This window comes from Varroa jacobsoni, unplaced genomic scaffold (assembly GCF_002532875.2).
Source record: "Varroa jacobsoni isolate VJ856 unplaced genomic scaffold, vjacob_1.0 scaffold_1104, whole genome shotgun sequence".
In the NCBI taxonomy this organism is placed as follows: domain Eukaryota; kingdom Metazoa; phylum Arthropoda; class Arachnida; order Mesostigmata; family Varroidae; genus Varroa; species Varroa jacobsoni.
The window spans coordinates 43,009-68,049 of record NW_019214006.1 but is presented as its reverse complement, the minus strand read 5'-3'; the positions used below and the strand labels follow the sequence as shown (position 1 = coordinate 68,049).

The window sequence follows — 25,041 nt, the reverse complement described above, 5'->3', positions numbered from 1 at the left end:
AACTTGCTTCTTGCGCCCGTGACGTAACGTTACTGAGTGTCTTCGAAACGAGGCCAATGACTAGCGCAACTTTCCATTGTGCCATTGTTGATGTATAAATCACAACGCGCCGCGAATGCGTATCGTCAATATATTCTGCGTGCATGACCATTTCAAGATAAAATGCCGCTATAGGATAGGGGTATTTTCGTATAAGACCAATACATCACGTCGAGCGCTCTGTAACCAATCATTATGGTTAACTAATCATAACCCACGACGTTACGTTGCGTGCTTCTACCCTATCTTGATCTTCGTTTACGTTATCACGCATGGCGCCTGAGAGTGACTTTTCGTTACCGATGGCACTGATATCCACTGCCAAGGAAAGAACGGGGCCATTTCTCAAAACGGATAACGTGGTCGTCTCTTGCACATCACCGTTATGGTTCAAACGCATAAGTGAGAGAGTATTAATTATGTGTAGATGCTGAAAAATTAAGAAGATTCTCCACAAGAGGGACCACTCCTTCAGGTTAAACTTAAGTAATCGTATCGTAAGATATAATAGCTGAACGTATGTTCAGCCATATTTCCATATAGGAACCATATTTCCTAGATAGCAATGTGTCCATATTAGGCCCTATGGTTTAAGAAAAAAAGCTCAATGATTTCGGTGTCCTGCAAAAAAAAATTTCTAGAATAGAAAAACAATACATAATCGCCACAGATAGTGATGGCCAGGCTTTTTCAACTTTGTAAAGATGACAGCAACTGTGTATTGAGAACGTCATTGGGCTTTATTAAAGTTCAAGAATCCAATAGCTGAAGTTTAACGAAACATTAACATTTGTTTTCTAATTCAGGCAATCATTTCGTTTGGGAATTTATGCCAAACTTCCACATGTTCAACGTGAATCCCAACGCCGGCTTTCTTCACCATTATCGAGTACGTTCAAGTTGGTAACCTTGTCCTACTAAAATTGCCCTACGATAAGTAGTACATGCATCCTGTACTGTGATTGAGCACATATCTGTTTCTACTGAGGTTCTACAACGGTAATCTTAAATTATATATAATACGATCTAATGGAGACCGCTGCATAGCTTTGAGAACGAGTATGCCAGAAATTCATTTCGTTTGTATAGCCTACAAGAACTTCAATAACTATTTGTACACATACACACACACATATATATACATCATCCGCGCGTTTAGATATAAGTCAGCCAAGACTCCAAACTAACAACTTCGATGCCAAATTTAGTTTGGTCAATGTTAATGATGGACGCAGAGAGTGTATCAATATGTAGGTGTGTGTTTACGCCTGTATTTTTTTTCGTAAACACCGGCTGTAGGTAGGTAGGTAGCGCGGAATCCTTTAGTCACTACGTTAACAACGTGGATAAACGCCTTCTTCACATTTTCGTGATGACCTTCCGGCCGCGTCAGCGACTGTAACCGGCATTCGAATAGGCAGAAACTGCAAACGTTGATATCCCTGGAAGAAAGGGCTGGAGAAAGAGGTGATATGATGGTTTAAGACGGCTCGGATTTTTTGTTTTCTTTTTTGTTCTTTTGTGTCGCTCCGCTCCGGCCTGCTTCATATGCAAACTAGTGATAGCGAGGTTGGGCCGAACAGGCTTTTGCCAATTATAGTTCGGTGGTCTAGCAAAGTCCACATGTAGAACAGAATGTTAGATGGTTTTGGGATACATGAAACACCGGCGTCACTATTAACATTAAGAAGTGGCAATGATTACCAGTGGTGGTTTCCTTCTCTAGTGGTCTGCAAGAAGATCTGCTTCTCAAGCGCTGTTTGATAGCTTTATTCTACATAGATAGATACCTTTTCCCCACGTTTACCCAATTTGGCCCTCTATTTTGGGTTATGCTTTTCCCTTCATCCTTTACTGAAATCTATTTCTTTTGTTACTGCGAAAGCTGTGTGTGCGACAGTCGTGTGCTTAGTCTGCCATACTAACGCCTCAGCCACCCACACGGCCTGAGTGGAACTCAGCTGCTGTAATTAATCCATTTTGGTGATCGCTGTCCATAATGGTCTCTGACCAGTTCCACCTAAGCCTTCACCTATCGCAACCCCAAGTTAATCCGTCTTGACCTAGCTTGAGTCAACCTTTCAGCTTTAACAGCCAATTCTTCTTTTTTGTTCACTTTGTTTCGCGCGTCCTCGTTTGACGTTTTTCTCATACCAAGCTTACCTCGTATCTCTCTTTGTACAGATCTGCGAGTTCGGCGGGGACAGCTGCACGATCAACTCGTCATCGGTGGTCGACAAAACGCTGCATGCGTACGCGGACCGGTTAGTCGACGCTTACGCTCGCGCCATGTCTGTTGTGCACCCGGCTAACTACAGTCGGTACTACATCGATGCGTAGAAAAACTGGTGGCAGGAGTGAAGCAAGTTGGCGAGCGGGAAGCCCCACATATGTTTTCATCTGAATACGACGGATACGAGGGAAAATGAAAGACGGACACCGAGGGTAGGCAAAGTATAAAACGACCACAATGAAGACAAGTACAGAGATGAAACGGAAGACCGTGTAAACGCTTGGTGAAGTGATGTTGGAGAGAACTAGCAGTGGTTGGTTAGCCGATCACGAGGAAAGGAAAAAACCACGACGGATCACAAATAACCACTACATGCTATGGCTGAGCTGGAAAGAAGAAAAAGAATCTACCATTACTATAATAAAGGTTTAGCGAAAGATTCGGCGACAGCACAAACGAGGCACTTGGTAATGGGTCGAATTATCACGGAACGGATACAAAGGCAGTGCGTATCGCCTAAAACAGGTGGTAGGCAGTGGAAGTACTAGCGTACGTGTCTCACATTCTAGGCGTGCCTAAGAATACGACCACACCCAAAACACAGGCGAAATAGGCGGGGGGTAGAACATTCGTTTCACGTACACTCGTCGCAGGATGTGATACCGTCGTGGCGACGGATACGGCGGCAGCAAATATCGTACCATTTCACTGAGTTTGTGCTAAAATCGATATAGATCGAATAGGAATGGATCGGTAGGAGAAGTATTACTTGTTCTGGCTGACACTGTTTGATTTAAGGGTAGATCATGACTCAAGAAGTTGTACTTATTGCTCACAAGTTCCCTGGCCCACGCTGTTTGTTGTTTACATAGGTCACGGCTTGCTATTAGCATTTTATGGCTTCAACAGCGCTTTTAGCAGCCAAAATAGGTTTTTACCGAGGTAGCTTTTCGTTAATAAATTACATGAATATGTTTGGTTCATTTAAATGTTTTGTTTACTGGCAAGAGTTCTTTCTGATGTAAGCTAACTCGATAAGTCATCGTTGATACAGGTAATGTGTCAAAGCTCTCCTCAGCCTGTAGAATAACCTTCCTATAGACATTTATGTGATCGTCAGGCTTGCAGCTGCCTTTACAGCTGCTTAACAAAGCAGACATCTTGAACAATCTATGTACGACTAGCAGGAGAAATTTTGCACATATTTGTATTAAGTGAAATGGCTATCTACGATTACAAACGGAACGAAGCGGGAATAATGTGCTCTCTGTCGGCTCAAGACGATGAAAAGGACTGTTCACGACTTAACTAAGACAAAACTTAAGCGAACTGATAAAAACGTATATGGTGCACTCTACAGATATCATGAGCTGGCAAAAGCAAGTCTTGAGGACGGCATCCTCATGTTCAGGAAGCCTCCGCGGTCCTAGTTGCTTGTTTTTCTGTTTGAAGTGTTGAGATTAAGTCATTATCTCCGCAGCCTTGAATCCTGTAACTTGATTGCAGCAGTAATCAAGTAGCTGAAGGTCTGCTTGCTCGATAGTTTTCCATGAACTTTAACAGTACTTCCAAAAAACAATAATCTATTCACGAGGCGTTAATCTTAAGCGCTAAATAATAGCTCTACGCATAAGCTCGTTGTTCTCTGATGATCCCCCAATCCACCTAAACTGATAGGTAGCCAAACACTTCGTGTAAATATAAAATTCTGTCTGCTAGTAGTACATCATTCGCTGAAAGTATAAGGTATGCGTATATTCGGTGTACGTTACTGTATACTAATACGCTAATCTGTGGTCCATTCATATATGCTTTACACGTCTATGACGTTCCTCTCTAACTTTTCTTCGGCATCTGTGAGCACCTATCCCATTGGCGTTCTATTGAATAAATAACTCATAGGAGGGAAACTTCCTTTCCTAAAAGGAAAAGATAAAAACTGCAACATTCACCCCGCTTTTATTAACAGTAGCATATTGAATACCGAACCTACAAGTGCAACACCGCATCAGCTTGTATATGCCTTACAAGATTTGAATTCATCAAATCAAGATTCCAAATCGCCGGCGTTGTTGCTATAGTTACGTTTGTCTGGTTACGTATGTCGCGCCTTGAAAACCTCCAACGTTTATATTAGTAATAACCAAAACAAAGGATATGTTTGATCACTTTATGCTAAATAACAATGTCGTTGTGTATTCAGTACATTGGTGCCTGGTTACATCAGGGTACATAGGGTAGAAATGTAACGTAAAACATATATACGAGTGAAAGAGGAAGAGAGTAAGAATGAGAACGGTGCTCATTGGTGATACACGCACTGATGGTGAATTTGTTGTGCAAAACAAAGAAATGCCAGATCGTTCCTTCTGTAAATCGATGTGAGAAGGACATGGATAAAATTATTTGTTTTCTGGCTGGATTACCGATGTCAATTGATGGGCTGGGTTTACGAAACTAACGGATTAGAAAATATAGTTGTCATATTTTGTCCCAGACGTCGCCAACATGGCGGTGTGATGAAACCCCAACAAATGATGAAACATGAATTAAATATTATGCGGATGGATAATGAACGTTCCGCTTCACGAGGATTTTTGTAAATAACGTCCGCGTACTTTTTACTAATTAATTAGCCGCTTATTCAAACGATTCAGTTTAGCAAATATCATCGTATTTTCAAGAATAAAAAAAATTTGATTTTTAATAACGAATTTTAACACTTCACAATTATAGGTACAATTTAATACATAAGAAATTACTTATCGTTAATGCGCCGCAAAAAAAATTTCATTTAAAAACAGACAATTCTATTGAATCTGCTTTACCATACTGTTTACAATGTTGTGTATCTGAAACATTGTCGTAGTATAGTAAAACGTTTAACAAAACAGCTGCGTAGTCCTATGCCTCAGCGTAAGTTCGCAGAAGTTAAATTTTTTCAGTAACAATGGAGACTGGTATGTCCACAAGTTTATCAGGTAAATGTGACGGATTGATGTTTTCCAGTGCTGTTATACATCGCAGCAGTTTTCTTTTGTTTTACTTGAATTTATTAAGCTTTCCTATGTTATTCCGGTATTTAATCAATGATTCTCTATTGAAATAGTTTCTGAAATAACTCAGAAACGAATAGGATGGTCTCTATATAGGTTTAGATAATCAAAGCTTGAGGTAGCTGGAGCAGGGAGTGGTCCCGGGCCTAGCATGGTGCCCGTAACCCCGTCTGGTATTGAAAGCAAACATCTGGGCAAAAAATAACCATATCCAATGTGCATTTATCGGTTTGTGCGTCGATTTCTAGGTAAGCTGTGGAGCCGAAACGGAACCCCAGAATATATTCTATCGAAAAACACCATTGAAACTTACTATTTTCTGTACAGAAATTCGAGTGTAGACTTATTATCGCGTTTTGCAGTTGGAATTTAGGACGAGGCTTCCGTCCTCATCAGTAATTCCCATTTCGTGAAAAAACTGACTGAGTGCCGCTAAAGCCGCAGAGCTTCCTCTCTGTCCGTGTAATTTTCAAAATCTGGGTCTACACGACTGACATTCAATGCATTCAAACTACCAAACTGTTCTCATACATGGCTCGATAACCACCTTCTTTTGTAAACAACCTGAGAAAAATATCGGACATAATTAGGAGACGATAAGGAGCTGATATATTTGAGAGACATTCATTTTGGGAGCCCACTTTCGAATTAAAAGGGAGACTGACGTAGCTTGTATATTCAGCTTCCGGTGGTGCGTATTGTTTTTTTTTCCATTGTGTTCGTTTTCGCAATCTCCGCTCAAGTACTAACCGATCGTTTCGTTAGCAGAGCATTGCTTCTGAATTTCTGAACATTTATGCAGTTTTCTGAATTGACCATATCTAGCCCACTAGCGTAATTCTACTCACAGCAAAATACGGCCAGCCTTGCATAGGACATTGTCACTAATTCCCAGCCATTTTTTCCCTAACGGATCATCATCGTTTTTTTCAAAAGGATTATAAATTTAATACTGTGAGCTGTCTAACTGCTGTCCGGTATGTCGACGCTCTATGAGGAATTGGAAACTTAGTTCCATAAATATTTGTTTTAGAAAGGATTCACGAGCAAAGCTATGTTTTTTGAGGCCTTTTTTTTTGTGTTGAGTTGACCTTAACCAGGAAATTGACTAGAATAGAGATGATCACTATTTGCTATTATGAAAGACGCGAGATTTAAGAGTTCGAAGCTTATATAATTGATCTGTTGAATGAATCGATTTCGGGGATAGATCGAGAACGATGTTAGTAATTATTTTTCCCACACCTCTTGAGGCTTTCCAAGACAGTTGGCCTCCATAACGAATCTGATACTGCTCAATTAATAAATATCAAATAAAAAAAATATGCCGATCCGCATCTGAAATCCTTTAACAAGTGGTTGACTGCTAGTGTGCTAAGAAGCAACGTAAATAGGACGATGTACTTGAGGATACTATAGCCGTGACATGGGGCAACATCGCTTGTTTAGTCGACTTCACGACCATGTTGGCCCTATAGAAGTACTTTATATTCGGTTGTAGGGTCCACTCACGTTATCCGAACATACGTGTTGCGTCTGTATGAAAAATGATTGAAGGCGTGAATAATCTTATCGCCTCACCCAAGAAGTGAGTGTTTGCGCTCTGGGCCAACCGGAAAAGGTGAAACTTACATTTAAAGTTTGGACCAAATAATCGAACTATATCCCCTCAAGTCATGGTAAGCAAGTCTATCCTTTTTACATGTAAATAATTGTATTTTTGTCTCGTTAACGGCGCATATCTACACCACAACTAGTTGACGTTGTTCTGCTTCGTTTAGAAAATTGCTTTATAACATGGAACTTCACATTGAGCAAGGCAATAAAGTGAACTTTTCTATCATAAAATCTTATCGTTTCTCACGGCTAAGGCGTCAACGTCGACCTGAAGCTTATCTTCAGGTGCATTGCAGAATTATAAGCATATTATAACCCGACATCCTAAACCCGAAAAGGCATTCACATTCCTTTATGACATCACAGCTGTCTCTAGGCGCTCTAGCTTAGAATTAACATCCTCGAGATATCTAAAATGGGTCCGCTTTCGTCTGCCCAAGCTATATTAAGGCCCATTTCGCTTGGCTCTTTATTAAATAGATTTCTGAGTGAGGGTTATGCCTTCCAATCTGTGTAGAGCGATTCAGTTGAATTAATATCTTCAGACAGCCGGTTTAAACAGAATGTATCTTCTATATCGTAATAAACACCCGTTTAATAATGACAGTAATTGGTAAGAAGTACATTTGAATCTGACAGACAAATTTGAGAATTTTTATGGTAGTAAATGACGTATAGTGAGCTTACCATCACTATGACCATAAGGGCAAAAAGGACTGAAATAAGCATGTACACGGAAGTTCTTTTCGCTGCGATTGCTTATGCGATATTCAATCCTACGCCCTTTTATACCACATATGCCAAGTAGCTTCCTTAATTTCCATTGAAATACATTCATTTTACTGTATTTTGATGACAAGTCTTAACTGTGTCAGACCGGAATAATCCTTTTTGAGCAGAACCCAAATCGACTACTGATTGCAACAATTGTAAGGGTCTTAACTTTAAACCGTCTATCTTGACGAACACGCATTGTAAGTAAACGTAAACATTACATTTATAAAGACCTTTGTTGAGTGTTACGTATCATTTGTTGTATCGTATAAAAATTCGTTGCCTTGGGCAAAATGTCTAAATAAATCAAGGTACCGCTTAGAAAAAATTTCCACTTAATACGTTACGTGTTCCGAGCATAATCTTTCGGCATAGTATGCATATTAATAAGATACCAGCGGACGGGGGAGATTGATAGTGAATTACGTACGTAGACGTTTGAAATTCGCTCCAGGCACTGCGGGCCTTTTTTAAAATACTGCAGGAGTTATTTTAAAATGAACTAAAGCAGGCCGATGTTGATGAATCAACTTTTGCATTGAAGGACGTCTCTCTATGCGAGCAGGCACCTTCTAATTGAAGGCTCAGATATTATTTGGAACAAATAGCGGCTACATTGGTTGGCGTTGTTCTTTTTTCAAGATAGCTAATATTTTGTATGTTAGAAAATGAAGATTCTCATCATCCCTTTCGAATCGGTGAGTATTAGTAGTATTATCACTAACTGAAAAGTATGCACCGCTTTACATTGTTTTGCATTATGACCAACATCTGAGGTCACTGGTTACCTCTTCGATGATTTCGTTAGTCGCGTATGGCGATCCCTCAGTAGTTGCACAAGCAACCGGCTTCGAATTGCGAGTTCGTCCTTATGCGCGCTATATTCGCGGTCCAATGAAAACGTTAGGTGTGAACGAAGTTTCAAAACGAAGAAAAGGCCGTTGCAAGAAAGATGGAAGGAAGCTAGACAGAAGCTATATATTTTTCGTCTACTGTTGTCAAGCGTTGGTAGGTCATTGTTCTTTTTCGCGCTCGCCTTTATCATCCCTTCTCTGTTACAAGGTCGTCGTTAGGATCTATAGAACCTTCGCCGTCGTGCAGGGAACACCTGTTGCACCACAAACGGTAGTGCGAATACTTTTCGTACGAGTGTGTCATTGCTACGGAAAGAAACGAGTGGAGCTTTGGCTCCCAAGCCGGCTAATTTCAAGTATTTCGCCTTTGGCCGACTGGCTCGCTGGCTGGTCGTCAATCGAGACATCTTTCCCGATGTCAACGAACACGAACCTTTTTTGTACGTTGTTGGTGGCAGACAGTGGTCATAGCAATTTCGTTCCAGCGTTATTTCCGCATTGCTCAGTCTTCCGAGATGAAGGGGAGACCGATTGGGTAAACGCATGTGATGGATGGCACCCGGTGATTTGGCTGCCGACTCCGGGCGGCCGTCGTTTGCATATACAACCGTTTTACGGCTGCATAAGTTAAGCGCATATTCCCTTTATGGTCCTCTCCCGCCCAAATTTACAACCCAATAAACGTGTGCTCCATGTTTTTCAGCCCGGGCCAAAAATCGGATACCCTCCGAAACAACGAATTACAGGTCTGAGCGGCTTGATTACCGTCATTATGATTTTCAGTCGCTTGAGTATTTTCATTTAGCTATGTGTTTGGAATGACCCTCTCGGTTTAGTCAGAGGAAGCCACGTATAAGATGGCTAAAGGAAATCACCAGATACAAAGGACGTCTCAGGTATCCGTTCACACGATCTGTGCAACCTTTCTCTACAATATAGCGATATTAAACGATACGTCATAGAAAATATGTATGCTATTGACGACGGTGATACTGGTGAAAGATGGGCACTATGAGGGTATCTTTTCAAATTGTTTTATTGAATAGAAGAAACTTCATGATATTTGTATATACTGGAAGATTACATAGGTCTACAAACTTTGCCGGGCTCAATCGATATTTAGGTGGTACACACTTCGGTAGCTATAGATAACGGGATTTGCGTTGAAACATTGTACTTCATTTTTGCGGTTCCGTGCAACGCTGTGTGTCCCAGCTGAGAAATAGCTAGAATTCTCAGTTTTAGAACATTAGTTTAAGGTTATCCTCCGCTGATCTCCTCTTATCGAACTTCATCCGAGTTTTAGTGACTCAGAGATGAGTTCGAAAGAAACTTTGCTTGTTGATTTCTTCCAATTTGTTCCGTCAACGTATAATAGAACTTCAATCATGACTAGTTGATACGCACATTTGTGGACGTCAAGCCGCAAATGTAATTACAATACATATAAACAAAAACATTACAAGGCGGATAGAGCATACGCTATTCGTTGCAAATTAGTGTAACGCCTTCATTTTACGTAATCGATACATACTCGATTGGCCAAGAGACACTGAACGTCGAACGGCTGTAAAAGCACGTACCAGGCACCTCGACCTGATGACAATCAGACTCTAAGCAGTGCAGAAGCGTACGCTGCGCATAGTTTGTAAACGAGTGCCTGAAATAAACCGTACAAATATGTAGATTATGGTTGGTTTTGGCAGCTTACGCAGTTGTTGATTTCGAAAAAAAGCTACTCTTCAAAGGTACCGTCACTTTTCCTCATCCACATAGAATAGGTTGTCTGATTCATTCCTGTTAGCAAGGATCACTTACGTGTCCGGAATCGCAACGTTGCTTTATTCAGAGGTCCGCTTTATTACTAATTCGTTTTTAGCGTTCGCGCAGAGGCGACCTTCATTCGAATACCGAGCATTACGGGATTAACGCGAATTTTACGTAACAAATTCTTGCTAACGTCCTGCACATCTAGACATGACCAATCGGACACTTAGGTTGTACACAGATGGTACGATACCGAACGAAAAGGAACATTATTTGCATGCATTAGTAGTTTGCTTTAGTGTGCTTATCAATACAAAATTTATATTGTATCGGAAAGTAATTGCTAATGCACAAACATGGAACAACCCCCTATTGTCCTGATGACTGGCTAGAAACTCGTCTGACAGAAAGTGGACTTTGGGATCCGCAGCAAAACGCATCTAGCTTTATGCTATTGTTTCACCGACACGGATTCTTTCATTTAATGGGAGATTTTCGTCCACTTATGTAACCAGACCACTTAAACGAACGCTTGCTTGGTAACCTCCACATAAGAGCTATTGTTAATCGACGCACTAACCCGCGGTAAAAATTAGGTGCACGCTCAAATAGCATAAGGGCTTTTTTCATCTCATGCACAAAGGCAAAACGCGAAATCTTACCAGCAAATACAAATTGAATGTACTTAGAACCCGTTTGATAACTGATAGCGAAAATACTGATATGTGAGTTTTCGCCACAGCGTGACAATCTAGATTGTATCCCATAAAACAGAATAGATATGTTAACTATCCCTGTAAGTGTTATTTCAAGCAATACTGTAAAATAACTTTTTGAAAGCGCTTAGGATTAATCTAGTTTTGAGTTTATCTACACTGTTGCCACACTGGAACGAGCAGGCCTATGGGCTTTTTTCTAGTCATGGATGTCGAGCTGACGAAGAAGTTACTTTGCCTCAGCTCGACATTTACTAAGGGGTTTAATTAAGCAGCCACTAGCCGCTAGCCGCTAGCCGCATTTCGCTTCTTACGATGCGACACGCCATGCATTCGGCGCCGTTCGATAATTCCTTCTCCTCTCCCTTCAAAGCTAACATGGGTACTGGAAATGGATAGACCACAAAGAAGTAAGCAATTACGCATGCTGCCAACAATGGCGGCAAGAAAGGTAGCGGCACTAGAAGACCTCAGGGTTAACACTATTCCGCGTATAGTGGCTGGCTATTTTCCAAAATGTTCTTTTAGGTTCAACCGAATCGTGCAGCTGGTATCAACCTTGAGAGCTTTACGGCATAGCATGAACAGGATACCATAAGCCGCGCTAGACCTTCTCCTATTTGCATGCCGGCTTTGCCCTTCGACCGGCTGACGCCTAAAAGGGCCCCACTGACCATTCTGAAACCTCAAAGGCCCATTTTTGCCGCTACGTTCGAGGCAAACGCGGAAAATGCTAAAGCTGCCCGGTGAGATGGCATCTAGACCCCTCTTCGAGACCAGAATTTGAACGAATGACGCGCGCCTCAAAATAGCTTCATGTTGAAATGTTCTGATACCTGCATTGTTCAAAAAGTGCGTTACTGCCTCGTTGTGTTTCTATACTAAGCGCAGCTCAAAACTCTACCAAGGCCCTCCCTGGTGTGCCTACCTGCCAACCAATTACCATTGTTTGATCGTCTTAAAATGCCGCAGAGTTGCCTTCATATTTAACATATATATATATATATATATATAATACAAAGAGTCATACCTTGTTATAAACTCAAGCAAACCACCTAGCTATCACGGAGTTTTTGCCAGAGAAGAATATTAACGAGGGAACAAGCGTGCAGAGAAGCCGTTCAATTACATGCGATGTAGCAAAATGATATGCACAGAACGAGCCATTAAACTTTAAGCAGAACTTGACGCGAACCTTTCATCGTGGCGGGAATGTCTTCCATCACTCCTCTTTATAATACAGAAAAACCAATTATTTCTAGACTGAAAGGCCAAACTCGTCATAGCGAACAGTGCTACATCGTTAACCACACGACTAGCTGAGCTAATATCAGTTACTATACAGTGTTTTCACGCAGGACAAATCCTCATCGAAATCGTAATTTTTTTTTTGCCGAAAGTCGACGGTTTACATTATTAGCAGCTTTTATATAGCTTGTAAAAAAATAAGAATAAAATTTCCATCAGGCACACCAGAAAATCCTTAATAGAACTGAAGTTTTAAAAAATCTTCAAAAAAACATTTTTAATACACCTGGATTTCTTTATTGAGAAATCGACGGTTGTTTCAGAAAAGTGAACATCAATTGCCTATTGCGTTGCTCAGGTAAGTTCCAGCGGTTAACCCTTTTGAGACTTCCTATGTCCTCTTGCACCTTCCGCATGTAATAGTCGTTTTAGGCCCCCTAAATTTTTAACATTTTTGGCCTACTGCCACCCTAACGTATAATTCCGCTGCAGTTTTTCGTATGTAGCCTATTTTAGAAGCGCTTTAACGAGCTTACACTGCGATATCGGTTGGCACGCGATCACTACTGAAACATTATTTTCGAATTAAAGAGGAGCAACTTTGGAACTATCTAGCGAGTAAGCCAGGTCTTTAGTTCAAAGAGGAATCGCCGCGAATTTTAGTAATTATACTTAATGATTGTAACCGTTAGGGACGTCACTTTTAGTCCAAGCAAAAACCTTATGGACACATCTTCGTTTATTTAGATAAGATCTTTGAAAGTACTCGTAAGAAAAGGTCCAGATTCTGGCACCTCACTCCGCATATATGTGCTAAAATTAATATATTTTACACACCGGAGGGGACAATTATAATCCCACATATCATATATTCATGTACGGGTTATCATAAATCATCTTTGAGATAAATACGTTGTACAAACTTCCTGTTTCTGCATGATCTTCCAGTTTCATTTAATGCGGATCTTGTGAACATAGATAATGTCAAGGCTAGTATAAGTGTAGCGTTTCGGCCCCGATTCTGTAGGGGGTCATCGCCCTTTGATCGTACTAGATAGGCTTGATTTTCATTTGAACAACACGTTTATAGCTATATGAGATTTAGCCAGAGGCGAAAGAGAGGGGCATCGAGCTCTGGCCATTGTATAGCTATCTGTCGTCGTAAGTGCACAGGGAGAGCATAGATTATGTCAGTAAAGAGCGAACCACCGTCCACTAGCCTTCACGCCTAGTTACCATGTCCGCCCTCGCTGCTAATACGTTCGCTTATTGCAACTGCCTTCTTCCGGCTACGATAATTTTCACATGTCGCGACCGTTACCGCTGCTGCTTTCTGTACTATATGGTTAGTCCCTTGTCTTTAAATAATATTCATTCTTGTAATTATCGTCGCCAACTGCCCTGACTATAACCTCACTGCTAGACCCCCATTCGCAGGAGGTGTACAGTGCACTGCTGATCTCTATAACGTTGTCCACAATCCGGGAATTGGCAACCCGAACTCTGATCGACCAATCCTCGAGATGGTCAACGATACTAAGCACGCAAGTCGTAATGCACAGCATCACTAGTGGTACGCGTTTGCACAGCTTTACGTTCAGATGAACTCTCATCTACACTGCAACCATCATCGGTCAACAGTGGCTACGTCAGCAGCGATGAAGGCCTCGTTATCATCGCGTTTACCTGGGTGCTGGGAAACTGGGCGCTGCGAATGCCCATTGCCTGCGCTTCGTATGTCCGGAGGCCACTTCTAATCAAAGACTGATTGTTATTGGCTCCATCGGGAAACCTGGACACCGTTGGGCATGACTAACAGCTAAATAACTACGAATATTATGTAATGATGTGCTGTGTGTTTGGCAGGCAGCTGAGCGAGTAGTCGGTTAAGGAAATGTAAGTATATCAAGTGTTTTATATACACCCAGAGCAGACCTACCCCACTTGATATTACTACTGAGCTAAATCTAGGACATGCACTGGTGGCAAAATAGATGTTGGCCTGTTCACTATTCTGAGGGACAGGCCGTCTCTAATATAATCTGAAGGCTCCGCATCGCCGATCTGCCCGCGTGTCTAGTGCTCGTCTCTGGCCTCACCACGCGCAGTCTGTGCATTCTATCTATAGCATCTGCTTTACCTCGAGATTCCTGAAATTTTGCACTAATTATTTAAGAACTTTCAGATCAGACATCCGCCATTGCCGTGGCCGTAGCCCTTGTATGGAACAAGGGTTCGCCCGTTTGCTAGCGGCTCTGTTCTGCTAGCTGATCGCTAGATGGTAAACCGTCCATACGATAAGCAGCCCCGCTCGTGTATGTATATTTTGCAGCTCAAAGACCTGTGCTAATCGGGTCGGCCGGGACAAGGCGAGCTTAATAAAAATTTTATGCAGGCGCCACCAGCGGCATAGTGATAGGTACGCTGTATCCGCCTCGCTGCCCGATTCACTAATACAACTCATGACTACAAGCATGTAATAGAACGAAGCAGTTGTGTTTCACAGTATCTTCGGACTGTATAATTTGGCGCCTCTCAAAAAGGCTATACTTCGCCAGCCGTAGCCGACTTATTCTGTTACTGATTTAACCGTTCAGCCAAATCATAGGTATGACAGTTTTCGCACTTGTGCTACTATTATAGTCTCTAGAAGCTTTTTGGCGAAAGTCGACAGCCGTTGCAAAGAGGGGCTGGTGACATGGCTCTTTCGAGGAGTGCAGGAAGTAAAGGCAGAATAAGAAACACCAATGGAACGTCGAGCTCCATACCATGCGGTGGTTCATCGTTTCTTCAAGGTAAGCCCACCTCAGTGTAATTTACTCATTTCAGATGAGAGCAACTACGTCTTGTTTGTTTTTATACGGGAAGCTAAGCACACATGCAGTTTTAACGCTTTATGGATATTTTTGCTTAAAGCCGTTCCGGCGCTTTACTCCAGGTAGTACAACGTTTTTGTAACCTTTTCCTTTTGTTTTACGCAGTGGTGGCTCCTCTTTACGCTCTTGGTTAATAATACATTATCCGTAGATATTACTCTGTATTTATTAGGATCATTTTATTGGTTACTAGAATATATTCAGTTAACTCAATTTGGCTTCTAAAGGAATTTATGCGATTGCCATACATGCAAGTTCACTTATAAAGCATAGCTTTTTAATTCACATTTTTTACCCATTCCTGACCATAAATTAGACTATGGGCCTTTTGCAAATCTATATGCTCTCGTTACTTACATGCGTTTGGAACTACTGTGCACACAAAGATTCATAGGACAACGGACAGATTATTTCACAGTTGCTGTATGTATAATCGATTGACCCACTCCTTGCCCTAACCTCCTTGTACTTGCGGTACGCTTGGCCAAATTGATCAGACACATGGCTTGAGAAGCCATGTGTCTGATCAGTTCCAATTCTTTCGTTTTGGTTACCTGAACCACTTAATTCGTGATAACCTTCTATTAAGTTTCATATAGTATATATTCTCAAAAGGTCATAGGGAAGATCAAGAGAGTAAACCTTGTCCTTTGGCGATATCTACTTCTTTTACAAAACAGTTCAAAGGATGGAAGGCTCGTATTGCTGATACTTTGATACCTGTGCTCGAGGATTATTGATTTAAGTTACAATTCTGAGCTGCGGTCTTGTTAAAAGTATAACTTGTACGACTTGACACGCGCAAAGACTTTTTCGTTATCTTGCCTAAGTCGTTTTCCGAAGCCAAAGCCACTTTATTTGAGTATCCTAGCCTTTTGGACGAATTCGCCGTAGACTCTAAGAAGTTTCTCTCGTTTCACTGTGATCCACTCCATGAGGCTCGTTGAGTGCTGCCTAAAGTTCATTCAATAGCAGCCTGTGCTGTATCCTTGCTTGCTACATTACTTCTACTTATCTAACCGCTGCAGCTACCCAGCTTTTCTTAGGTTTCAGCCCTTAACAAACGAAGTCAGCTTGCAAATCTTAACGTGCTAAGGAAGTTTTGCAGTCCACCGGGAAAGCCCTTCAACTTAACATGCCTAACGCATTAAAAATAGTTTAGCAGTGCAGTCAGCTGGGGCCAGGACTCGGACACAACTATTTTGTACACTCTCACGTATCCCGAGCGATTAGCTAAATACACAAAGAGACACACTCCATTAAGCCTTTTAGACTTTTCAGTCTGAGTCGCAGGGTACAAGTGGCCGTAGCATAAAAAGGCAGAGCAAAAAAAGAATACCGTTATTAACAACGGCTACCATTACGACACTTTGTCTGTCGGCCAGTTAACAGCGAACCAGCAGACGACTCCTTTAACGATGCCAAGTGCCTTCCTTTTATATCACCTGCTTGTCCCTTCTGTAACGTTTTCGCTATTCACTTGGTGCCTCTTGTCCTCGTCTTCTGCGGCGAAGACATTCCTATATACCCCTTGTTGCAAGAGTCGATTCCTGCACATTTCCAGACTTCCTGCACAGCCTTAACTGTCGTTTGTTTAACGGAGCGGGAGTAGCACTTGATAATATTATGACTCAGCGACGGGGTAGTGAGCGCAATTCGTGGGCAAAAAGGATGTGGGAAGCTGAGTGGACTTCATCTGTGCTGTGTTAGCACAGCTCCGTCGCCTTCAGTGTCGTGATCATTCTCAGATGCAGCTTCATTAAACTTCACTGCCTTTGCCATCTTCCATGTTTTTAAACGTTTTGATAATGGGAAAACAGCGCTGGCAGTTATGCCTCTTGTAACGCTACATACAACCTCGCGATGTAAAAGTATCAGAAGGTAAGTATATAGCCTGTCTACTATGGGTGTACTGACCCTGAATTATCTAGAAGCTTTCTCGACACGTATTATCGCTATTACCCTTCTTATTTTCTTACCCTATTTCTCATTAATCATGTCCGGTTTATTATCGCTCTAGAGGTTATTTTTTTCTCTTCTTTACGTTTCATCTTTTTGGCACTGTAGGCATTTTAGATCAAGTTGGGGTCGCAAGCAGAGGCCCCCGACTTCGGCTACCGCCTGCTAACCTCAGCTGCTATAGTTTCCTTCCTGTAAATCGAAGTCTGGGATACCTGCACCTAAAGCCTGGTCAGCTAAGTCTCGCCCATCAACCTCCGCATCATTCTTCACAGCCGTTTGCCGAAAATAAAGACAAAGCATCTCTTGAGGTGGATGGCCTTTCACGAGGCGGCAGCGACTTCCTCATATGCTTGGTGACAGTGACTGTACATCTCGCACCAACTCGATCCGTTACTTACTGCCTATAGCATATGACAGGCAAAGCAGCAATTAAGGCCGCGACCGCCTTTGATTTTGATTGCCATTTACTTCGGTAATAAAACGTAATGTGTCATCAAGTTTTAATGTATACCTTGTGTTACCAGGTAAAAGATTGGGCGGAACATTTAGAGAATCTGTTAGTAATAAACGATGTTAATGACTCCGAAATCGATGTTGGGTAGCTATTAAGTAGGATTCTTGAAGGAGACGTTTGATGGCAAAAAATTATTAATTTCATTCGTTCAAGAATTCATTCATTCGTTAAAAAAAAGTTCAAACAATTTGGGATTTTAGAACATGTGCTTTAACCTGGCATTGTTGTCTAATAGACACACTGTTAGGGCTTCTACACATTTTTTTAGCTCTGTAATTGGTCCGCAATCTGGTCCATTAATGATGATAAACCCTACGAATTACATAAGATTCTCTCTCTCTCCCTCTCTCTCTCTCCCCCCCTCTCTCTCTTCCTCTCTCTCCCTGTGTATATAAATATATATATGCACCGGAAACAACAGGTAAATCAACAGATTTTTTTTGTTATGAGCTGTCTTTTGGGTTTTATTTAAACAACAACAGATGTTGTAACGACATAGTTTGCATGTGCTAGTACTTCAATTTTTGACGTTCATGATTATCTATATATAGTCACTGCAGAAATGCGTGTATGAATTTTTGACATAATCCCTCTTTAATCCGCAAATAACTTCTAAAAAGCAACCGTGAATTAACCGATATTCGTAGATGTACATTTGGCCATATGTCCCTTAAATACGGTACCTACGGTAAAAATTTCGACGGAATTAGACTTTCGGGTGATAGCAGCCCAAAATTAAAAGGATTCGAAATTTTAAAAGGGGGAAAATACGAAAGGTGCAAGAAGGTGTAAACAGTCTAAAAAACTAAACGTTTGATGATCTAGTTAGAACTATTCTTCGTTGCAGAACGGAACTCTCCACTCTGCATGAAAAATCCAGAGTTAAAAAAGATTTTTTTAGCTATTATAATATGTTTTCGGGCCCTTGTGTTTAAATCCTACTAAAAGTGTTTTGATTCGCATTATGCATACACCCCTCGAATCTTTTGGAAGTCGCCTTGAGACTTACGATGACGTAGACCGCTTATTTCGAACAAAATAGAAAGTTTTTAATTCATGTGGAGGTATCCCTAAAGCGAAGATGTTGGATTTTAGCTGATCTTTTGTCAAATTTCGAAAACCACGCATTATGTCGCGCTACAATAGGTTTATTTCTTCGTTTGGCTTTTTCCTTGTTCCAGAATAGCCGTTAGACTCACTTCCGCTACGACAAACAGCCCGCTAAAATTCATGCTTATTTGAATGCCCCATTCTGTGTATATGTGGATATATATGATGATAGATCCATATACAACGCTAATCGATCACCAGTATATCGGTTAATATTTCTATATATAGCTTATTCTTCGCCGCAATCTCGCTATGCGTGTTTTTAAGGATCTAACTCGTTCTATAGTTTCATATCCTTTCATTCGATATGGATCGGCCTTTTTATGACCCGTAGTCCATAGAGTACGCACCAAAATTACTAGTCATGTAGCGTGCGTGTCCGGCGCAGGGCATTGCAGTCCGGTGGGTGTTATTAGGTTAGAAAATGCCGGAATGCTAAACAGCAGATAACGCTTTTGCCTGGCGCCGAAAATATTCAATGTTGTTTCATAAAGTTGCTGGCGTGTCGCCATTTACCATTAGGATGACGAGTTTTTGTCGTACCGAGCCATAAGCACGACCGCCGTTTTGCCTACAGCCTCTACAATGTTAAATAAAGGCTCTCAAGATAACTCGGTTAGGTGGGTGGTGTATATTTGCCCCTAAGGTATACTCGATTTCCTTTTTCCAAATGCTCCTCCTTACCCAGCGGAGGATTTGCAAATAAAGAGTTATATAAATTCGTAGCAATATATGGATCAACATTTTTTGTTAGTCACACGATATCAAACGTAACTTTCAAACGTTTGGCTATGAATATTTGTTTCTAGTAGAAACTTGATAAACGAAACAAATTAAATATTTAGATGTTCGGCTTCCGCTGAGCCAAAATTTGGATACGTGGCATTCTAATAAAAACCTACCTGGTCATTAAAAATATAATGCAATAACTAAAATAAAAAAAAAAAAAAAAAAAAAAAAAATCCTATAGTGTGACCAGTTAGATTATGGTCGTTGTTATTATTGAATCAGGTATTGAGCTTGAGTACCTTCGAATCCAGACGAGTCTTCATCGTTCACTAAACAAAACAGTAAATTCGTCACGATACGAAACCAGTGTGAACCCATCCTCTGAGTAATAATTTTTTTCCCAATAATTACTAACTAGTTGTGAATGGCTTCAAAAACTATTTGTGTACCCTTTGAGCTGTTGAGATGTGTAAGTTTAACCAATGCGTGTCGGCCCGGTGATGGCTAAGGCGGCATGCGAAATTAGTATGATAATCCAGTTTTTACGTTTTAGAACGAAGCTTGTTTTTTTTTTATTACAAAATAGAAAACTACCTTTACAAAATGGGTAGAATACGACGGCGCAGGAAAGAAACTTGCGGGGTCGTCAGAAAGAGGTTGTCAAACCTCAAGTGGTTTTTAGCTAAGAAAAAGAAAACGCGAATCAAATACGAGTTGGTCCAGTTGATAGAAAACAGGCAAATGGGTGGATGATAGACAATTGAAAGAGCTCATCTTCTTTGTCTCCATGCAGCGTCTTGCAAACGGTCAACGAATAGGTTCAACCACCTGACGTCTGTTCTCTTCGTGACGAAACTCTTTACGTTTCTCACAAAATGCGAAACACGATGGTACAATTTGTCAAAGCGTCCGCCTATAAACTCACTCGTGGACGACCAACGTTTTTATGAAAAATCGCTTGGTGACTTGTGTTAGACATCTGTGCACGATGAGGGAATCCTTAGTCGTTCATTTGAGTCCGTCTTTGAATGCATTGTACGGATCGCGTATTAAAATTCTGTTCTTCTAATAAAACAAGAAAAACTACACAGTGTTTTTTTTTGCGTGTAGTGCTGCCTCAAGTGTCATACGTTGCTTAAATTTTTAAAATTCGGTTCGATGCCGATCAGGCTTCGTCTAAAATCTGAATTTCCTTCACCACCAGTCATCAAACGTTCAAACCTAACGAGCCATAGTGTGTACAAGTTCTCATCAGAATAATCTGCGGTTCAAGCGGAAATAAGTGTGCGGAAAAAGTTGAATGCATGTTGAGTGCCGAAACGCTGTATGTTTCGACATATACGTGGGTACTTGATATTTGCGAAAAATGATCACCTATTACAACTGGTACCGTAGTCTAAATATTATATCTATTTAAAACTACAGCTCGTATGCTATCGTAGATTTGACGTAACAGAATACAAACCAAATCAGCTAAGTTACAAAACGTGTCAAAGCGATGCTTTCGAACATACAAGTTTATATTAGGTGGTCTATTTTGCTTCTATTCGATTATGGGGTTTCAAATCCCGACGTTTGATTGAGCGTGTAGTAATTGGCCTTTGACTGTTCTTCACTTTCAGAGGATACTAATATTTCAAATTATAAAGTTATTATTGTTATAAAATTAAACCTTTTATTTATGCGCAGGTTTGTTGAAAATAGTTCGCTCTCAAGGTTCATACAAAGGTCGAGCTCATACAAAAATTCAGTGTTGAAAATATAAAGAAGCAAAAACTTACCAACCAATAAAATCAAGTAAATAATACACTTTTATTAGCTCCACTGATTCCAATCGATAGCGATCCCTTATGTACGTAAGCAATCGACCTGCCGTGAGTATGAGTTGGGCTAAAAGGCTGAGAGCTTTATTCTACAAAGGAGAACTGAGCAAGCATCACCGACATTGTGGACGCAGATGTTCACGCTGTTGTTTCGACATTTTTGCTTTATGACCTCTATCTAGAGTGAAACATTCAATTGATGATCGCGAAAAACGCATTATCATCTTTACCTTAAATTTACCTAACGGAAGCCCATTTCACTGGTTCGGGGCGAAGGACAGGGCGAAGGCGCAAAAAAGTTCGAATGAGTGTTACAGCAATATCGAAGTCCAAGCAGATCCGCACCAAAAACCAGTCTTCGTGTATCAGTATGAGACGACATGTTGTTGTTAGATCGTTGTGCGTTGTTATTATATTGTTGTGCGTCGTTAATGTGAACAGCTGATTCACTGAGAAGGCTGATTACGTAGAACTACGATGTCGTGGTCGGATATAAAGGTTACCTATATTTTGGAATAACTTTCCTGACTTTGGAGTTATTTCGGCGACACTTAAAAGGTCCGCGTTAAGGAAAAGGAAAAATTTACCCCCTACTGGCACCTGTTACTGTAATTTACCCCCTACTGGTTTCTTTCAGGGGTGATGAGGGCTTTCTCTGTAAGAGTGACCCCCCCCCCCCCCAGCACGAATACCCACATGAAGGTAGTTCTACCGTCGGAACGTAATCGTTTATGATGTTCAAACTATTGAGACAAAGCTTTGCGACGAGCCGATAATCAAATTGTTTGGGAACTCGGAAAGTTTTAGGTGCGTATCAAACTTGCCGTTCTTTCTTGCAAACTACCAGCTTCAACGTTGTGGGATTTTTATATATATATTTAAGTATGTAGATTAATCTTGGTGTACCTAAAAACTCCATGAACTGGACTGATTCGTAGTTTTCCAACCGATGGCTTCATTAAAGAGACGGTTTTCACACATACAGCAAAGTAGGGATAATTAATTGAAGGTCTATAATTACTATCCAAGCAATATTCACGGAGTGGCATGGAACTCTAATATGAGGAACTTTTCCAAATAGAAGTATGTTTACCTGTAATTTCTCCGTCCTCTTTACTCTGCAAAGTTGTATGTTAAATTTCTAACCAGCTGTTCTCCGCAAATTGGTAACTGTAAAAGAAAGGCGATTGAATAGTCCTGACTGTATCTTGTGGACGATTTTTCTATGGGGGTTAGACCCGGTCGCTAATCTGTTTTATTTTAATACAATTTCCTGTATGTGTCCCTTTGAGAGTTGAGTCGACACATCTGAAATATAATAATAGTCGCCAAAGCATGACGATTGTGTCCTCTAGCACAGTTCGCCTATATTCATGTTATCATTATATCCTAATGTTAATGATGTATATAGAGAGCACAGTAAAGAGTGCAGAGCCGTCAAGTGCTAAGCTTGAAAAGTCACTGAAAATTCACTGCCTTATATAAAATTTGTACGCTTGAGACCTTTTCGAACTCTTCTAGTCGGTCACTCTAAGCAGATCCTGCTGGCATCAAGTCCTCCATTATTACATTTAGCATGGTATATATTGACAAGCATTATGTTTCGTACATATCATTTGAAATTCCTCTCTCTCTCTCTCTCTCTCTCTCTCTCTCTCTCTCTCTCTCTCTCTCTCTCTCTCTCTCTCTCTCTACCCACACAGTTATCATTCTTTACGAGAATACCAAAACACATAGCATCATTGTAAAGGTTGCCCTGCGAGAGCTTGAGGGGAAGTTCTTTTTTTGCATCTTGATATTCTTCAAGTCCCGCGCCTATGTGCTACTTCTTTTTCCGATCACTGGAAAACTCAACGAGGATTTGTACCTTTGACACTGAAGAACGTCTGAAAATCTACCCAGACAAGTTTTTCAGATCTGAAAATTGCTGCGTAGAAGGTTGAAAGTGAGGCTCGTGGATAATGGCCGTGAATACATCATCAATTATTTTTTTTAAATTAAAATTTCGGTGAAAAAGCGATTGTTTTGCTGGATTAAAGAAGAGCGCTTATTTATGTTCCAGCTTAATATTATAATTTCAATAGCATAGTTGCGTATTTTAGCGTGCATCGGAAGCTAAATCTTTATTAGTCCGATTACGCTGTGTTAGATCTAGAACGGAGTTCTCGAATTTATAGCATCTAAGAACCTAGAAAAGAGCATTAAAAGGTCGAATATATGCTTTTATTTGAAGCCTTTATTTAAAATTATCAACTTATTAGCCCAAACTTCGACCGTTTTATTACCCGCACTTTAAGAGCCATTTCGCTCATAGGTTCGGTTCTTGCGCTAGCGTTGCTCTACATGTTCTGAGACAGATTTAGTGTCGATAAAAGGTTAGCTTCCTATACACAATTGAACGCTACTTAGATAAAGGAATATATTAATTTAACTCTATCTAACTGTTCAGTGAGTGCGCTGCAGCTTCTAAAAACCGATTTGCTAGATTCTTGTGAAGAAAATTCTTCTCTGATGATGGTCTGCCATTCAGGTATTTTTAAACGCTTCAGAACAAAAATATCTAGGCATTGTTGAAGGAAAATTCCGCAAAACTCGTTAAATTTGCTGATCTGCTAGTACATTCGAGCAGCAGTTTCGTCACTCACTATGGATAAAATATGGGAAAAGTTCCATCATCTGTTTAAAACGATACATTTTGTTGGTAGGAAAACATTTCTGGACAGATAGGCAGGACAAAAAAATGGGTCCCCGACTGTTTTTACTACTGTTATTTACTACGAATGGAATATATCGAACAGTAAGTTGAAGAACACACCAAACAAAAGCTGCCAGGACTTCGATGATTATTTTATAATAGGTCATGACCTTTTCCATGTCCTATACATACATACATCCGAGCATCATCAAACAAGCAAAAAAAACCTGTTTGGGTTCAGAATTTAGATGTTTTACAGATGTACGGGTGTCATTGTGGTCTCAATAATTCAATTGATAGCTGATAGCGTAGGTCGGTGCGGAACGGACGGGCTAATTGAAACGGGATAGATGCGAAGGGATAACCAATAGCTGGGTACACAATTATGAGATAACTGTCTTCTCAAGACGCTGTAATAAATTGACTCGATCAAGGAAAAATAACTACTATAATCGGCTAGCTTCGGATGCGTGATAACGCAGTTACGCTATAGAATTTAAGGGAAATTGCAAAACAATCACTAAAAAACTATATCCGGAACTTTATAGTATTATACATATAAGATTCCGGATAACGCTTATTATATTCGTCCATATGAGAAGCAACGGATATATATATATATATATATAGAGAGAAAGAGAGACTTTGTTTGCTTTATATGTAAAGAGACTATGGTCATTATAAGCTGTTATCTCTAAACTGTTGTCTGACCGTCGACCTATTTTCAGGAGAATGGTTATAGCCGACAACGATCAACATAACCCCAGAGATTAGTGTTACTCAATCATGAATCGCTGTTGTCGTCCTTTGTAAAACCAATAAATGCTGCAGATCTCAGCCTAGGATATATTTGGACTTCATCTTTTCATATTACGGCAGTATGAAATCTGGAATTGAATATGCGTAAATTATTAAATTGGTCTCAGGAACCGTCTGAAGTCACATCCTTGTGCTCTGCGTCAAAGGGAAGATGATTAACCTCAGAGCAGTCTGTAGAATAATGTGGGAGCACATTATTTTCAGTTAAT

At 40.6% G+C, this 25,041-nt stretch overlaps 2 protein-coding genes across 4 annotated transcripts in view; both read left to right on the top strand.

Annotated features, from left to right (window-relative positions):
• Nucleotides 1–4,982, top strand: part of LOC111266625 (uncharacterized) — a 111,683-nt gene extending 106,701 nt beyond the window's left edge. Inside the window, exons 9-10 of the mRNA XM_022844262.2 lie at nt 846–928; nt 2,224–4,982. Coding sequence (XP_022699997.1) covers nt 846–928; nt 2,224–2,379 — 239 coding nt within the window. The 3' untranslated portion in view covers nt 2,380–4,982. The remainder of the gene's footprint in view (nt 1–845; nt 929–2,223) is intronic.
• Nucleotides 4,983–13,179: 8,197 nt separating this feature from the next.
• Nucleotides 13,180–24,858, top strand: LOC111266637 (uncharacterized). Of its 3 annotated transcripts, none has more exons than XM_086970982.1 (3): nt 14,507–15,099; nt 17,248–17,624; nt 24,742–24,858. In XM_086970982.1, exons 1-2 carry the CDS (start codon nt 15,003–15,005, stop codon nt 17,547–17,549), a joined length of 399 nt encoding a protein of 132 aa, XP_086827108.1. In that variant the 5' UTR covers nt 14,507–15,002; the 3' UTR covers nt 17,550–17,624; nt 24,742–24,858. The 3 variants fall into 3 exon arrangements, 2 of the variants coding, with proteins under 2 accessions (XP_086827108.1, XP_086827109.1); XM_086970983.1 differs by having other exon boundaries at nt 14,509–15,099; nt 17,248–17,614; XR_015313524.1 differs by lacking the exon at nt 17,248–17,624 and having other exon boundaries at nt 13,180–15,099.
• Nucleotides 24,859–25,041: the final 183 nt, after the last annotated feature.